We start from the raw sequence: 14,399 nt of genomic DNA, 5'->3' as shown, positions 1-14,399 counted from the left end.
GCTGGGTATTCAGTTCAGGCAATAACCTTACATTCTGTTGTCACCTTCTAATGGTATGTCAGCACTAAGCTAGCGCTGGTGCAGAGGAACGTTTTTGGTTGTTTGGCTGGACATTTGACAGGTATTCGCAGGTATAAGACACTGTTTAAGAGTCCTGGCATACAGCAAGCCGGTTTACGTTCCTAACAACTAAGCGAAACCAGTGAGCAATCTAGAACAAGGACCAGAAAAGGACCTGAGAAGGACTAAAGGACAAGCCACTCCTCTTTAAAGCATGCCTGGATCATTCCTCACTTTCTTGTTGTGTTGGTAGAATCTGATGTCTGAACTTGAGTGTACCTCTTGAAGCTGCTAACCAGTGGGAAAGCTTGCTTAGCTGTATCCGCCGAGATGCTACAGGACATAATAAGCAATCCTGCCTGGACAAATTTGAACCTTTTCGTCTAGAAGGTTTAGCGTGCTAGCTACGCTGGCCTTGTAGCACCAGTACCAACCTCAGATGCCGAACATGTCTTGACCAATGGACTACATTTAGAGTGAGGGGACAACTGGAAATCTGATTTCTTGCTGAGCTGCTGAATTACGTCTGGTCATCCATTAAGATCCCTGTAATCCCAGACTCCCGCCATTTTTCTTTTCCAAAACAGAGGCTAAAGCAGAGAGTGAGCAACGCATTCAGAGGAGAAAGAAACAACCAAAACGTCCAATTTGGGTGTGTTTGCAACCTCAGATGAGCGCCAAGCAGCATTTTCGTTTAATTTAGATTAGACGCTTGTAGATGAAGTCAGAATGGTTAGAATCAGACCCGGCTAGGTCCGTGCCGAACGCCTTGTGTTTGTGTCCGCGAAGTGTGTGAATGTGTGACTGCAAAGGGAACCGGACAGTTGACATGTAACGTCCATCTGCATTGCTTAAAAGCGCATGGAAAGGACAATAAGGAAGGACACTTTGATTTTGTGCATGAAATCAACATACTGGTTACTGAGATAAGCAAGCATTGGAGCGTTTGGATTAGGGACTAGCGGGCATGCAGTCTAACATCAGTGCTCGTCTGTGTGTCTACTTAAGAAGTTTAATCAATAATATAGTGTCTATCAGTGGTAATAGCTGCCCGGCTGGCAGCGGGCCGTCCACTCTGAGTTGGAGTCAGGGGGCTCTAACAGATCCCTGTATGGAAGGTGCAGTTTGAGCACACAGTACCTGCGGTCCAGCTCCGTCTCGCCCACCGAGCAGTTTGAGTATGGGTGGTACTTCTCCTGCAGGACAGAGGAAACCAATTACAAATGCAAGACACAATCATTTAATGGAGTTGCTCGGGTACGCTGGGGAAGGTTAAATACTTTTTATTTGAAAAGACTGGCTGTAGAGTTCATGACATCTCAGAATTCAGACATTATTGTCTTGAAGTCCAAGTATAAATACTATGGTGTCCAGGGCAAGTCAGAGTACAAATACAGTCGAGTCCAAGACAAGTCTGAGTACAGATACTGTGAAGTCCAGGACAAGTCTGAGTACCAATATTGTCAAGTCCAATAAAAGTCCTAGTACAAATACTACAGTGTCCAGGACAGATCAGAGTACAAATACTATCAAGTCCAGTACAAGTCAGAATACAAATACTGTTGAGTCCAGGACAAGTCTCAGTACAAATGCTGTGGAGACCAGGACAAGTCTGAATAAAAATACTATGGTGTCCAGAACAGGTCTGAATATAAATACTATCAAGTCCAGTACAAGTCAGAATACAAATACTGTCGAGTCCAGGACAAGTCTCAGTACAAATGCTGTGGAGTCCAGGACAAGTCTCAGTACAAATGCTGTGGAGTCCAGGACAAGTCTCAGTATAAATGCTGTGGAGTCCAGGACAAGTCTGAATACAAATACTTTTGAGTTCAGGACAAGTCAGTGTAAGAATACTTTCGAGTCCAGGACAAGTCTGAATAAAAACACTATCAAGTCCAGGACAAGTCTGAATACAAATAGTGTCAAGTCCAGTACAAGTCTGAATAAAAATACTATCTAGTCCAGGACAAGTCTGAATACAAATAGTGTCAAGTCCAGTACAAGTCTGAATAAAAATACTATCAAGTCCAGTACAAGTCAGAATACAAATACTGTCGAGTCCAGGACAAGTCTCAGTACAAATGCTGTGGTGCCCAAGACAAGTCTGAATAAAAATACTTTCGGGTCCAGTACAAGTCACAAAACAAATACTATAGAGTCCAGGACAAGTCAGCATAAAATACTTTCAGGTTCAGAACAAGTCTGAATATAAATACTATCAAGTCCAGTACAAGTTAGAATACAAATACTGTCGAGTCCAGGACAAGTCTCAGTACAAATACTGTCGAGTCCAGGACAAGTCTCAGTACAAATACTGTCGAGTCCAGGACAAGTCTCAGTACAAATGCTGTGGAGTCCAGGACAAGTCTCAGTACAAATGCTGTGGAGTCCAGGACAAGTCTGAATACAAATAGTGTCAAGTCCAGTACAAGTCTGAATAAAAATATTATCTAGTCCAGGACAAGTCTGAATACAAATAGTGTCAAGTCCAGTACAAGTCTGAATAAAAATACTATCAAGTCCAGTACAAGTCAGAATACAAATACTGTCGAGTCCAGGACAAGTCTCAGTACAAATGCTGTGGTGCCCAAGACAAGTCTTAATAAAAATACTTTCGGGTCCAGTACAAGTCACAAAACAAATACTATAGAGTCCAGGACAAGTCAGCATAAAATACTTTCAGGTTCAGAACAAGTCTGAATACAAATACTTTCGAGTCTAGGACAAGTCAGAATAAAAATACTTTCGGGTCCAGGACAAGTCTGAATACAAATACTATCGAGTCCAGGACAAGTCTGAATAAAAATACTGTGGAGTCCAGGACAAGTCTGAATAAAAATACTTTCGGGTCCAGGACAAGTCTGAATAAAAATACTATCGAGTCCAGGACAAGTCTGAGTACAAATACTGTGGAGACCAGGACAAGTCTGAATAAAAATACTATGGTGTCCAGAACAGGGCTGAATATAAATATTATCGAGTCCAGTACAAGTCAGAATACAAATACTGTCGAGTCCAGGACAAGTCTCAGTACAAATACTGTCGAGTCCAGGACAAGTCTCAGTACAAATGCTGTGGAGTCCAGGACAAGTCTCAGTACAAATGCTGTGGAGTCCAGGACAAGTCTGAATACAAATACTATTGAGTTCAGGACAAGTCAGTGTAAGAATACTTTCGAGTCCAGGACAAGTCTGAATAAAAACACTATCGAGTCCATTACAAGTCTGAATAAAAATACTATCTAGTCCAGGACAAGTCTGAATACAAATAGTGTCAAGTCCAGTACAAGTCTGAATAAAAATACTATCAAGTCCAGTACAAGTCAGAATACAAATACTGTCGAGTCCAGGACAAGTCTCAGTACAAATGCTGTGGTGCCCAAGACAAGTCTGAATAAAAATACTTTCGGGTCCAGTACAAGTCACAATACAAATACTATAGAGTCCAGGACAAGTCAGCGTAAAATACTTTCAGGTTCAGAACAAGTCAGAATAAAAATACTTTCGGGTCCAGGACAAGTCTGAATAAAAATACTTTCGGGTCCAGGACAAGTCTGAATACAAATACTATCAAGTCCAGGACAAGTCAGAATAAAAATACTTTTGAGTCCAATAAAAGTGTAAGTACAAAATACTATGGAGTCCAAGACAAGTCAGAGTACAAATGCTGCGGAATCCAATACAAGTCTAAATATACTAGGGCGTCCAAGATCAGTCGAATACTGTCAAAATACTGTCGCTAACGTTCTGTTCAGTATCGCACATTAACTGACAGATATTAAGCATGTTGGACATGTTGCATATTTGTTAAGAGCTCTGCAGACCAGTAGGGGGCAGCAGTAGCACACTTTCAGGATTGAGTCATTCAGGACCAGCATTTCAAGTCTATTAAACACTGCTCTTCTCATTCTAAGCAGGATGCTGATGGGATTTTGTGAGTGCGCTCTGATGTGTGTGTGTGTCGGAGTAAGTCTGTTCTGAGACTGGTTGGACTTATATCTTCTCTGGCAGTCGTCCCCCTTTGGGAATCGCTGATAAGACGGAGTCTATCCAAAGCCAGAGTGGGCCACTTTTCTACCCCCCCCCCAACCACTGACTGAAATGATAACAGCACTCGTCACTCAAAAGCCGGCCTTACATCTTCCTCAATGTCATCTCCCGCTCGGCCCTTCTTCTTGTCCTTCTTGCTGCTGCTGCTGTTCTTCTTCTCATCTTCCTTCTTTTTCTTCTCCTTCTCAGGCAGGAGGTCATCGAGCCAGGCCAGGTCATGCTGGGAGAAGACCATGTCCAGCATCTTCCGTACCAGCATCAGGCCCAGAATCTGAGGGGGTAAACCGACAGCTGATTTCTGAGACATTATTAATTATCTTTGTCCACTACCGTAAAAAAAAACTGACCACTGGAGGGCTGGAGAACAGATGGGCTACAGTTTCCTACAGGACCTTCAGAAGCCATAACCCATTAAGACCATCACAGTTGGCTTCTCTTGGGGCAGCATCTGGTCACAGCATTGGCCCAGCATTTTTTATATCATGTCAAATAAAGAAAGCACGTCTACAATGCTTCTGATCATTGTGGGTCAATGAGACCCCTGGGAGAGTAGCTAGCTAGCTGGTCTCAAGCTGCCCGAGGCCTCCATGAAGCTTTGAGCATCCAGCCCGTCCAGACATCTGGTGAACCGATTTCAGGCCTACCATGACAGGGAAGATGATGGCAAGGAAGGTGGATTTGAGGATCCAGAGGACAGCGAGGCAGATGATCTGCAGTAGGGTGAAGAGGTGGACCCTCCTGAGCGGCACGTGGCGCAGGTACGTGAAGTCGGGCTGGTGCTTCGCTGGCATCAGGAACAGCTTGATCCTGTCCCAGAACTATCGGGGACAGAAAGGAGCAATGCATCACTCATTGTTGCGGCCGTACTGTTGTAGGTCTGAGACTGTCACTATAGCAACCTGGAACATTGGGTCATTTATTATATCAGAGCCAACAGTTCAACGTTTCCATTATTTCCCAATAATGAAAACGTCTGCCTTCCTCTCCGTCTACTCCGGTCCTTGTTCACAGCCCTTAACGTGGCATTATCAGCAAATGAAGCACGATATTAATATTCTGTCTGGACGAATATTATCTTTAAAAGTGCATTATATTAATTCATCCTTTTAGCACACTGTCCTTTATTCTACAGTTTTACAGTTTCTACAGTACTTACCTGGCAATATGCTGGGGCCCAAGCACTATTTATTGGTCTAGTTCTCAGGCAACAGTAATAATAATAATAATAATAATAATAATAATAATAAGCCCTTTATTAAACTATCCTTTTTTGAACTGTATTTCTGCAGTTTTACTTCATGTTCTTACAATTTTAACCTCAATAAACTTAAACGGCAATATGCCGGGGCCCAAGCACTATTTATCGGGCTAGTTCTCAGACAACTGTAATGATAATATTAATAATAATAGTAATACATTTTTTAGCCCTTTATTAAACTATCATTTTTGAACTGTTTTCCTACAGTTTTACTCCATGTTCTTCCAAATTTACCCTCAATACACTTAAATGGCAATATGCTGGGGCCCAAGCACTATTTATTGGCCTAGTTCTTAGACAACAGTAATAATAGTAGTAATAATAATAACAAATTATTTTAGCCCTTTATTATACTATCCTTGTTTGAACTGTTTTTCTACAGTTTTACTCCATGTTCTTCCAATTTTACCCTCAATAAACTTAAACTGCAATATTCCGGGGCCCACTATTTATCGGGCTAGTTCTTGGACAACAGTAATAATAATATTAATAATAATAGTAATAAATTATTTTAGCCCTTTATTAAACTATCCTTTTTTGAGCATCTTTTTGGCAGGATTGTTCACAGTGGTCAGTCGGTCAGTTTTTGTCAGACTGACCGTTACTACATCAAGCGGACGACTGTAATTCCTTTAAAATTGAATACATTTGGAAGTAACGCTTTATTATAGTGTCCTTCATTGTACTGTTTTCTTGGCATTTCAGTCCCTGCTCTGTCAATTTCACACTTATTATACTTAAACGGCAATGCGCGGGGCCCAAGCACGGTTTCGCCTATATGAGACCATATGTCTCAGACAATAGCTAAATGAATGTCGGAGGTCAGTCAGAGTTTTGTCGACAGCGTCCATTTGTCAGGATTGTTTGAAGGTGACCGTTTGACCTTGCTATGTCAAAACGTACCTGATAAACAGTACGAACTGCAAACCTGCACGCATTACTTATCTGTGATGTAAGCTTTTAAATGGCAGACTGTGACCTTAAATTTCCAATTATCAGGTCAGCCTTACATGACATACAGGTGGCAAAATTGGTAGGCTATCTCAAAATCAATGAAGATATCAGCCTATCAATTTTCGACGTCAGAGCCGGACAGAGAGTCTGCGAGTTACGGCAGAGGGCTGGTTTGTTGTAAGAGAGTAAGTGAGGGCGTAGATGAATTTCAGCTGAAGAAGCTCTGTGTGGGATTTATGACTTATCTCTTCTTACAACAGTGTGAAACAATGGGGCCCACCTTTGAATTTGACAAGGTGAGTTGTTAAAACTGGTGACAGCCAACCAACGTATCCAATAAGAACATCAATACTTATTTATCCAGAGGCCTTAGGCAATGCCCGTTCTCCCTATAGCCGGTGCCGGCCTTGACCATATGGCCGGCATTGTCAGGGTCACTTTCCCTGGCCTTGTCGGCATTGTAAACGACCGCCACTGTCTCCAGTACCATCTAGAATTCCGCACCATTGAATAATGAATGAAACTCAAGTTTTTTCCACCTTTTAAGTCTTTTCCCCGCGCCGCTCAGGGTACGCTGGCCTCCAGCTGTCACGGTTTGATTGCCAGGCGCTGTGAAGCAGCATCTGGCCTCTGCTACCATGCCTCCCACACAGCCTGACTCCTAGCTGCCTCATCATGCTGCCGGACGCGGCCGGAGGAGCGTCACCCTGCATACAAATGGCAGCCCCTAGACGCCCCTGTCCTCCTACAGCTCATTGCCAGAGCGCATCGCCGACTTTCTTACGGCTCGAGAGCAAAGCCACTGTTCCGAGACAGCGCGTAATCTTATCGAACTGCACCGCCAGAGATCTTTTTCCCATTACCCTGGGCGATGGAAGCAGAGGTGTGTTAGCTAATGCTTAACTTCAAGTGGGGGAGCAGGCGGCCATCGGGGAGCTTGAGCTGGCCTCAAGGCTGAGTCAGGGACGACACCGCTGTAGCCACCCCTCGGTTACTAACGGGGGAACGTTCAAGAAAGCGCCTGATGAAACAACCGTTTTTCCAATTACCTCAAATGTGCTCATCAGCTAGGACATGTTCGAGGTCGGTGCTTGATGTCATTGGTTGTCATCAACCATAGGCAGGTATGACCTAAAACGGAGTTCAACCCATTCGTCTAATTTCCCACATTAAACAACTGCTGAAGATGAAAACTATGTCATTCAGAGGTCTGAAAAGTTTCAACAATGGTGGAGGGATACATGCAGGACATTGCTTGGTAAAATACTGCTCCAGTGGTCTAAGGCGCTGCCACTATGCCATCAGCAGCCGGAGTCTAAGAGAGCACAATTAGCCTTGCTCTCTCAGGGAGGGGTTAATGCCACTGTACTCCCATCACTCTGCCCATCACTCCTAGTGTGATGTTGGTCAGCACAGATGTTGGCTATTGATGGTGCTATTCCTTACCCTCCAATGTTTTGGGGCATTGCTAGTGACTGGTATACATAAGCTCCCAATCCTTTTAGTTACATTAGCCTCGCAGCTCTAGTGCAGACTGAAAGAAGCCAAATTTCAGACACTAAAAATGTCTAAGCTGATCAATCTCAGATTTGAGATTTTAGCAAACGACTGCTTTGACTGTATATGTACTGTATGCTTCAGTGAGCGGTGCTGCAGTAGCGCTACACTCAGGCCTGTTCTCAGAAGTGACTAAGCTGATCCACGTTGCTTAAATGACAATAAGCACAAGCCCTCAGCTTACTCCTGTATCTGGATTGGACCGGACCTGAAGCTGCTTACCTGGATGCCGCTGAGAGATGCCACGCCCATGTAGAGGAACACACCGTACAGCACAGGCATGGGGATGAACTGAGGAAGTGAAAACATCATTCGTTGCTATGCTGTTCATAGATGTTCATAGTTCTAATGGCCATATTTGGCACTCCGAGTCTAAGCTGGATTTTTAATGGCAGAAATCTGTTCAGGGCGCTTTTACGAGTTCTGTGTACACTAGATTCTCTGAATTACGGGGTCGTTTAAAAGCCGAAATACTAATATCACTACATATAAGCTAATGCTACTTTAGTAAGCTACACTGAAGTAAGGCAGAGTGTTGCAGTCGTACCAGTTTCAGGAAATCAAGATTAGACCCGGATTGACAAATGTGGGCATATGCCTACCACAAAAAGACGCTACGCTAGCCATGAGACAGAACTGGCAGTTGGTGTTCTCCTCCAAGCACATATAGACCAATGGCACCCATGCTAAACCATTAAGCTTTATTGGACCTGCTTAGGTCTTGACCAGCGTAGGGTATGTTAGACAACCAGCATGACCAGAATCTAATGCAACACACACTATGCTGGTCAAGAGCTGGTTAACCAGCAAGCACACCAGTACAGGGTCTGCTTTTGCCTGGAGGACTAACTTTTCAACCAGCTGGACTGTTCAGCAGGGGTTGTACTGGCAGCATTTAGAAAATATGGCTTCGTGTATAGGAGGATGAACCGGTAGTGACAGATGGAGTCCTGTACCACTATATAGTATGCAGTATAGCTCCCAGGACCCAAAAATAGTTATCTTGCTTGTTTAAGGTGGTAGTAACTTCAGGACGAGGATGAGGAAATTGTGGCCATGAGAACAGGGAAAATGGCTTTACTTCCAGGCAAGAATTGCTTCTAGGAGTCAGTGCAGGTCCTCTCACCACCCACGTCTGAAAGAAGACTCCGCAGGGAACTGCAGGCCGTCAACATATGGAGCAGAGCATCACAAGGCAAGAGGCCTTTGCTCACTTCTGCTCAAGAAAGACAGGAAAAATAAAGGGAATTTCCTGTAGACTGGGGTTTCTGCCACTGCTGGTAGACCCGTATGACCGTACACTACCATACATATGCAGATTCATCTACTTCCTTCACACTATGGCCTTTGGCTACTCCCAAATGCAATCACTCCTCTTAGCCAATCATTAACTGTATCTGCTTTGTGACCCATTGTCCACACATCCAGCCAGACACTCACTGCACTGTACCAACTCTTCTCAAAGTCTGAGTCCTGTCACACCCTGTAGGTATCTGCAGGAGCATGAGGTTACTACCACCTTAAACTACTGACTATTTTTCATCGTTTATTAATATATATATTAATATATAAGTTTTATGTGCCAATATACCCGTAGTCCTGGATTTTGTTCTCGCTGGTAGTTAAGGGAACGGTTTAACTGGTCACTTAGTGTCACATCTACCAAAGTTACAAAGTCCAGAACTGGAAACTGGATTCAAGGTCCAGGTTTCAAGACCTTGGTCATAGAGCATAAGCTGAAAAAGCACTAGGGTAAAATGTAAATATGTAAATGACACTGAATTTACAGACGTACACTCATATCCAGCTGTCTTCTACTGGCAACTGCTGCCAGACTTTCTGCTGTATTTTTACAGGACTGCTTTTTTTTATTTTTTATTTTTGACATAATCGCAGCCTGATCTGTCCTCAAGCCAAGCACGATTACTCATTCCAACCCGAACGGGCAAGTGGGGTCTATCCATAACGAGGCTTGACGTGTCCTGGGCTCACCTGGAGGACGGGGGCCAGGAAGATGGAGACTCCGGTCAGCACAAACACCAGAATCCCTGTTATCCGCTGTTCCCTGCGGGTCAGAGAGACGCAGCCCGAGGCACAGAGGAAAAGAACATGCGGAATAGAGATGAACTACTGGCAAGGGCCTTTATGTACCATGTCATTTCATTTAGTCCAGCGGGGTACACGTCTTTAGTCGCTGAAGCTGAAACTATATGCACTGTAGTTGTTGTTTTAGAGTAAAGCCCTGAGCCTGCTGGGCTCTGTTTGACGTTAAAATATACAAAAATACCTCAAATATTTATTATGGTAAAATTGTTAGTGCATTCATGCTCATGGCCTAGGCTTTCTCCATCATACTGGGCTCTGAACAGCAGTGCTTCCCTCGTACCTCACACCCAGGAACTGCGGCTGCTCTCCTGGAGCGCTGGACTCACTCTCCATCTTCAGGGAGTCGATGTGGGCGATAGAGATGACCGTGGCCGCCACGTACCACGGAAGCCCCATGAAGGAACAGGTGGCCATCAGGATGCCCACCCAAAACAGGTCCAAGTGATAGCCGCAACCTTTCTGTTGGAGGCAGCAAGAGGACTTTTAGTTTAGGTTCAACTACGTAGCGCTTTTGAGAAAAGACCACCTAGAGGAACCGATCCCCCTCTGGGGCAATTAAACATTGAAGTAAAAAGACAGAGGCCTAATAACTCTACTAATGTACAGCATGCTCAAGAACATACCTTCAGCTTGTTTTCCTTTCTGTTGACGATGACAGCGCTGATCTGCTGGTCCATGAAGATGAGGATGGTGACGAGGAGAGCGGGGACAAAGCTGGCTACATACACCCACCACGGGTTCTTCCCGAATGGCATCACAATCCAGCCCCGTTCTGGACGTGTAGGCTACAGGACACGCACCGAAACAGGTCAGTAAAGTAGGCGATCAGCGATGTACACTATATGTCCAAATGTTTGTGGACACCCCTATTAAAGAATGCATTCGGCTACTTAAAGTTGCACCCATCGCTGACACAGACACACAGCTGGTCTAGCCCCTGTAGAGAAGTACAGTGCCAAATAGAATAGGACTGAACCTATTGTCCAGGCGTGGACTAGAGGGTTATGAAACCCCCCCAGCATTGAGCTGTGGAGCAGTGGTAAACTGCGTCTGTATCTGGAAAGACTTTTGGTTTGGGATGAGTTGGGGATGAATGAGGTGAGGTGGTGATCATCATCATCCAACATCCTGACCTCGCTAACGCTCCTGAATGCAATCAAGTCCTTACAGCAATGTTCCTCCAAAATCTAGTAGAAAGCCTTCTTCCCTGGGCAGCAAAAGCAGGATCATCCTCGTGTCCCAATACTTCTGTCAATATAATGTACTTCACGAAGGAATAAAGGTACGAAGGAATAAAGGCTGCTTGTGTGCTGCTTGTTTTACCTTAAACTCAGTGGGCACAATGAGTTTGGGTGTTTTCAGGCCAATCAGCATGTCCAGACCCACGAACGTCATGATGGACATGAAGATGGAGAAGTCGCTGATGAGCTTCCGCAGCTACACACACACACACACATACACACAAAGGCACAACTCATTTTCAGTTTTGCTTGGGAAAAAAAGGCTTAAAAGCTTGCAACGGGTGAAGCCAGCTCTCCAATTGATTAGGCTTTCAGGAAGTCGGTTCTAGGAAGTTCTAGGAACAAGTGACCTCGACTGAAGGAATCAGAATAGAACACAGACACAAAAAGTAGGCCTGTTAGATAGGATTCATACAGTCCCACCAATGCCACCAGCACTGGGAAGGTAAAGGCTAGCATGTGCCAGCTAATTGCGCTTTTCTGGACTCCGACTTACAGCACTTAGACTGTTGCGCCACCCAGGAACCCGTCAGTAACACGTCAATCTCTGTGTTAGGTGGTAGCTTTGGTATTTCTGGTGGTTGCCAGGCGTTTGGTAGGGGGGTTTTATGAACCAATGACCCAATGCCCAATAAATGGACATGAATAGACTATGGCAGCAATCAATTTATGAGACACTATTCTGTTGTATGCAAGAACAAGAAATATCAAAGGCCACATTCGCAGTATCAGCCCCTGATTGTGTGAGAGAGGCTGTGGTGGATGTCTGCTCGGACTATCAGACGATGTCAGGTTTCGGTTTCGCACATCGTGTGGACTCTCTTTCTCACTTCACCCTTTCTCACATCCCACGCTCCGACCAGCCCCCCCACCCCACCCCTCGTGCCTACCTTGGTAGGAAAGTAGCGGCTGAACTTGAACTTCTTCAGCGAGACGGTCATGGAGTAGGTGCCGAAGAACAGGATGAAGGACATGAGGGCCAGGTCGGGCACGTATTTACAGGACTTCCCCACCAGCGAGCCGCCATACTTCACACATTCTTTCTTGCTCAGCTGAGTCCAGTCCAGAGCTGTTATGTTCATCTGGGAGACAGAAAGAGAGAGAGAGAGAGAGAGAGTGGGGAGGGGGGGGGGGGGGATAAGGTTGGGCAATATATATTTACAAACAGTATCAAAATTCAAACAGTTCATTTAAAAGGGACAACATCTCTGCAAAAGCCTTGAGAGCGAGATTTTAGGGCCTAAGAAACACCAAGAAACCCATTCACAAGCTAAAGCTAAAGCTAAAAAAGTCAGATATCACATCTTTATGCTAGCGGTCATGCCTTTTTTCTATATTTGAAGGAAACCCTGACTGTTAAGACTTATAAGCTCTAATTGCACAAATAGCTGCACAAATTCTTACACCATTTACCTCTTCAATTACTCCTTATTTGTGCCCATAGGGCCTAGCTAGTTCATATTTACTCCACCTTGAGTTCATAGCTCAGCTTCTGTACACCTTTCTGTGCTTAGGTTTCCAGCTACTGAAATCAGGGCCGATACAGCAGTGAAACTCTCAGTACTATTTCCAAGTAACTCACTTGTGTTCGAGCTGTTTTGGGGGGGGGGGGGGGGGGGGGGTTGGGGGGGTTGTAGTAGTGGATGGGTTTAAGGTTCTCGTGTGAGAGATAAAAAAAAAAGGCAAATAAAATCTGAGCAAGACGGGATTCACTTTCATCACTGCGTCCTCCAATGCCTCTCGAGAGTCTATCACTGAACCAGAAATCCCATTTGAATATAAATGAGTCATTTAAGACACAAATCAAAAACCGAGATGAAGCTGGAACTCCTAATCCCACACGAATCCGACAAGGCCGAGGTCGAAGCCAAAAACAATAACAGCAACAAAAAAAAAAAAAAAACGAGAAGAAAGAGAAGAGGAGAGAAGAAGAAGAAGAAGAAGCAGCAGCACTTACACCAAAGAGAGCAGAAGTGTTATCCGGCACTGGAACTACAACAGCGAAGATCATTGGAGCCACTGAACAAACAGGTGTATTGGTAGAGAGAGGGGGGGGGGCGGGGTTAAGAAAGAGGAGAGATGATCAGAATTGAGAGCAGTGGTGAAAGAAGATGAATCTGAGATGGAAATTGCAATTTGCTGTCGGGTCACACCACATCTGTGCATCTGTGGCGGCAGATGGGTGTTTTCGGCTAAACGCTACAAAGCGGGAATTTTAATTTCGAGGGGGCTGAAATCCCCAAGCGACACGAAAACCATGTTTTGGAGGAGAGAAAGTGCTTCTGGATTTAATGGGCATGCAGCGTGTCATGGGCGAATAATAGCTAATTTAACTTTGTTTGTGGAGAATGAATAACAAAGCACCAAGCTGATACTCACACGTATGAAGCGGCGGCCATGTCGGGGGGGTTTGCAGCAAAAGCAACCACAGTACAAATCAGTTACAACAGTCACAGGTTTCATTCATGGCAAAACAATGGTGTACATACGAAGAACTACACGCTCACTGCAACTGTCGCTATGTCTAGTCATAGCTAAATGAAAATTCATATATTAAAGAGAGAAATTGCCCTTTTTTCTTTCCTTTTTTGACATGTAGGTTCTGTTATATATATAATTACATAATTATCATATATAACAGAACCTACATGTCAAAAAAGGAAAGAAAAAAGGGCAATTTCTCTCTTTAATATATGAATTTTCATTTATTACATGTATTTATTCATTTTTTCTATATTTATTTCATTTATTTAAGATGTTCAGCAATATTGTGATATTGATTAAAGAGGTCAATTAGAAAATACAATCCTGTTGTAGAGCTAAAATTGCATGTTATTAATTTGTCCAATTAATATGATTCAATTCAATGAACATGATTCAATTCAGTTCAAACTGTTCAAATTGTTCAAACAGATTCGGGTCCGAGCCTTCTGTAAACAATTCTCCCGACTCTAGGAGGGTAAGAACTTAGCATGTCTCCTTCCATACATGCGGCATTGTCATTGTCGGGCCCTACAGACATCGTTTTGAGTCTGCCATCTATCCACCAAGAGCCAACTGTGCTCTCTCCGACTGCTGATGGCAAAGTGGCACGGCTCGGGATTGGATATCTCGACCGCTGAGCCACTCTGAGCCCCCTAAAAATGCATTTTCAAGCCATGTGATTGTTCT

General features: G+C 44.2%; 1 protein-coding gene across 1 annotated transcript in view; it reads right to left on the bottom strand.

The window, feature by feature from the left end:
* The window catches only part of slc4a5a (solute carrier family 4 member 5a), a 37,823-nt gene that overhangs the window by 3,380 nt on the left and 20,044 nt on the right, over positions 1-14,399 (bottom strand). The window contains exons 14-23 of the mRNA XM_072664821.1: positions 13,186-13,220; positions 12,119-12,310; positions 11,311-11,424; positions 10,611-10,772; positions 10,268-10,446; positions 9,874-9,946; positions 8,104-8,172; positions 4,757-4,930; positions 4,201-4,383; positions 1,201-1,256 (exon numbers count right to left, since the gene is read on the bottom strand). Coding sequence (XP_072520922.1) covers positions 1,201-1,256; positions 4,201-4,383; positions 4,757-4,930; positions 8,104-8,172; positions 9,874-9,946; positions 10,268-10,446; positions 10,611-10,772; positions 11,311-11,424; positions 12,119-12,310; positions 13,186-13,220 — 1,237 coding nt within the window. The remainder of the gene's footprint in view (positions 1-1,200; positions 1,257-4,200; positions 4,384-4,756; positions 4,931-8,103; positions 8,173-9,873; positions 9,947-10,267; positions 10,447-10,610; positions 10,773-11,310; positions 11,425-12,118; positions 12,311-13,185; positions 13,221-14,399) is intronic.

This window comes from Salminus brasiliensis, chromosome 20 (assembly GCF_030463535.1).
Source record: "Salminus brasiliensis chromosome 20, fSalBra1.hap2, whole genome shotgun sequence".
NCBI lineage: Eukaryota > Metazoa > Chordata > Actinopteri > Characiformes > Bryconidae > Salminus > Salminus brasiliensis.
This window is presented reverse-complemented; position numbering and strand designations above follow the sequence as displayed.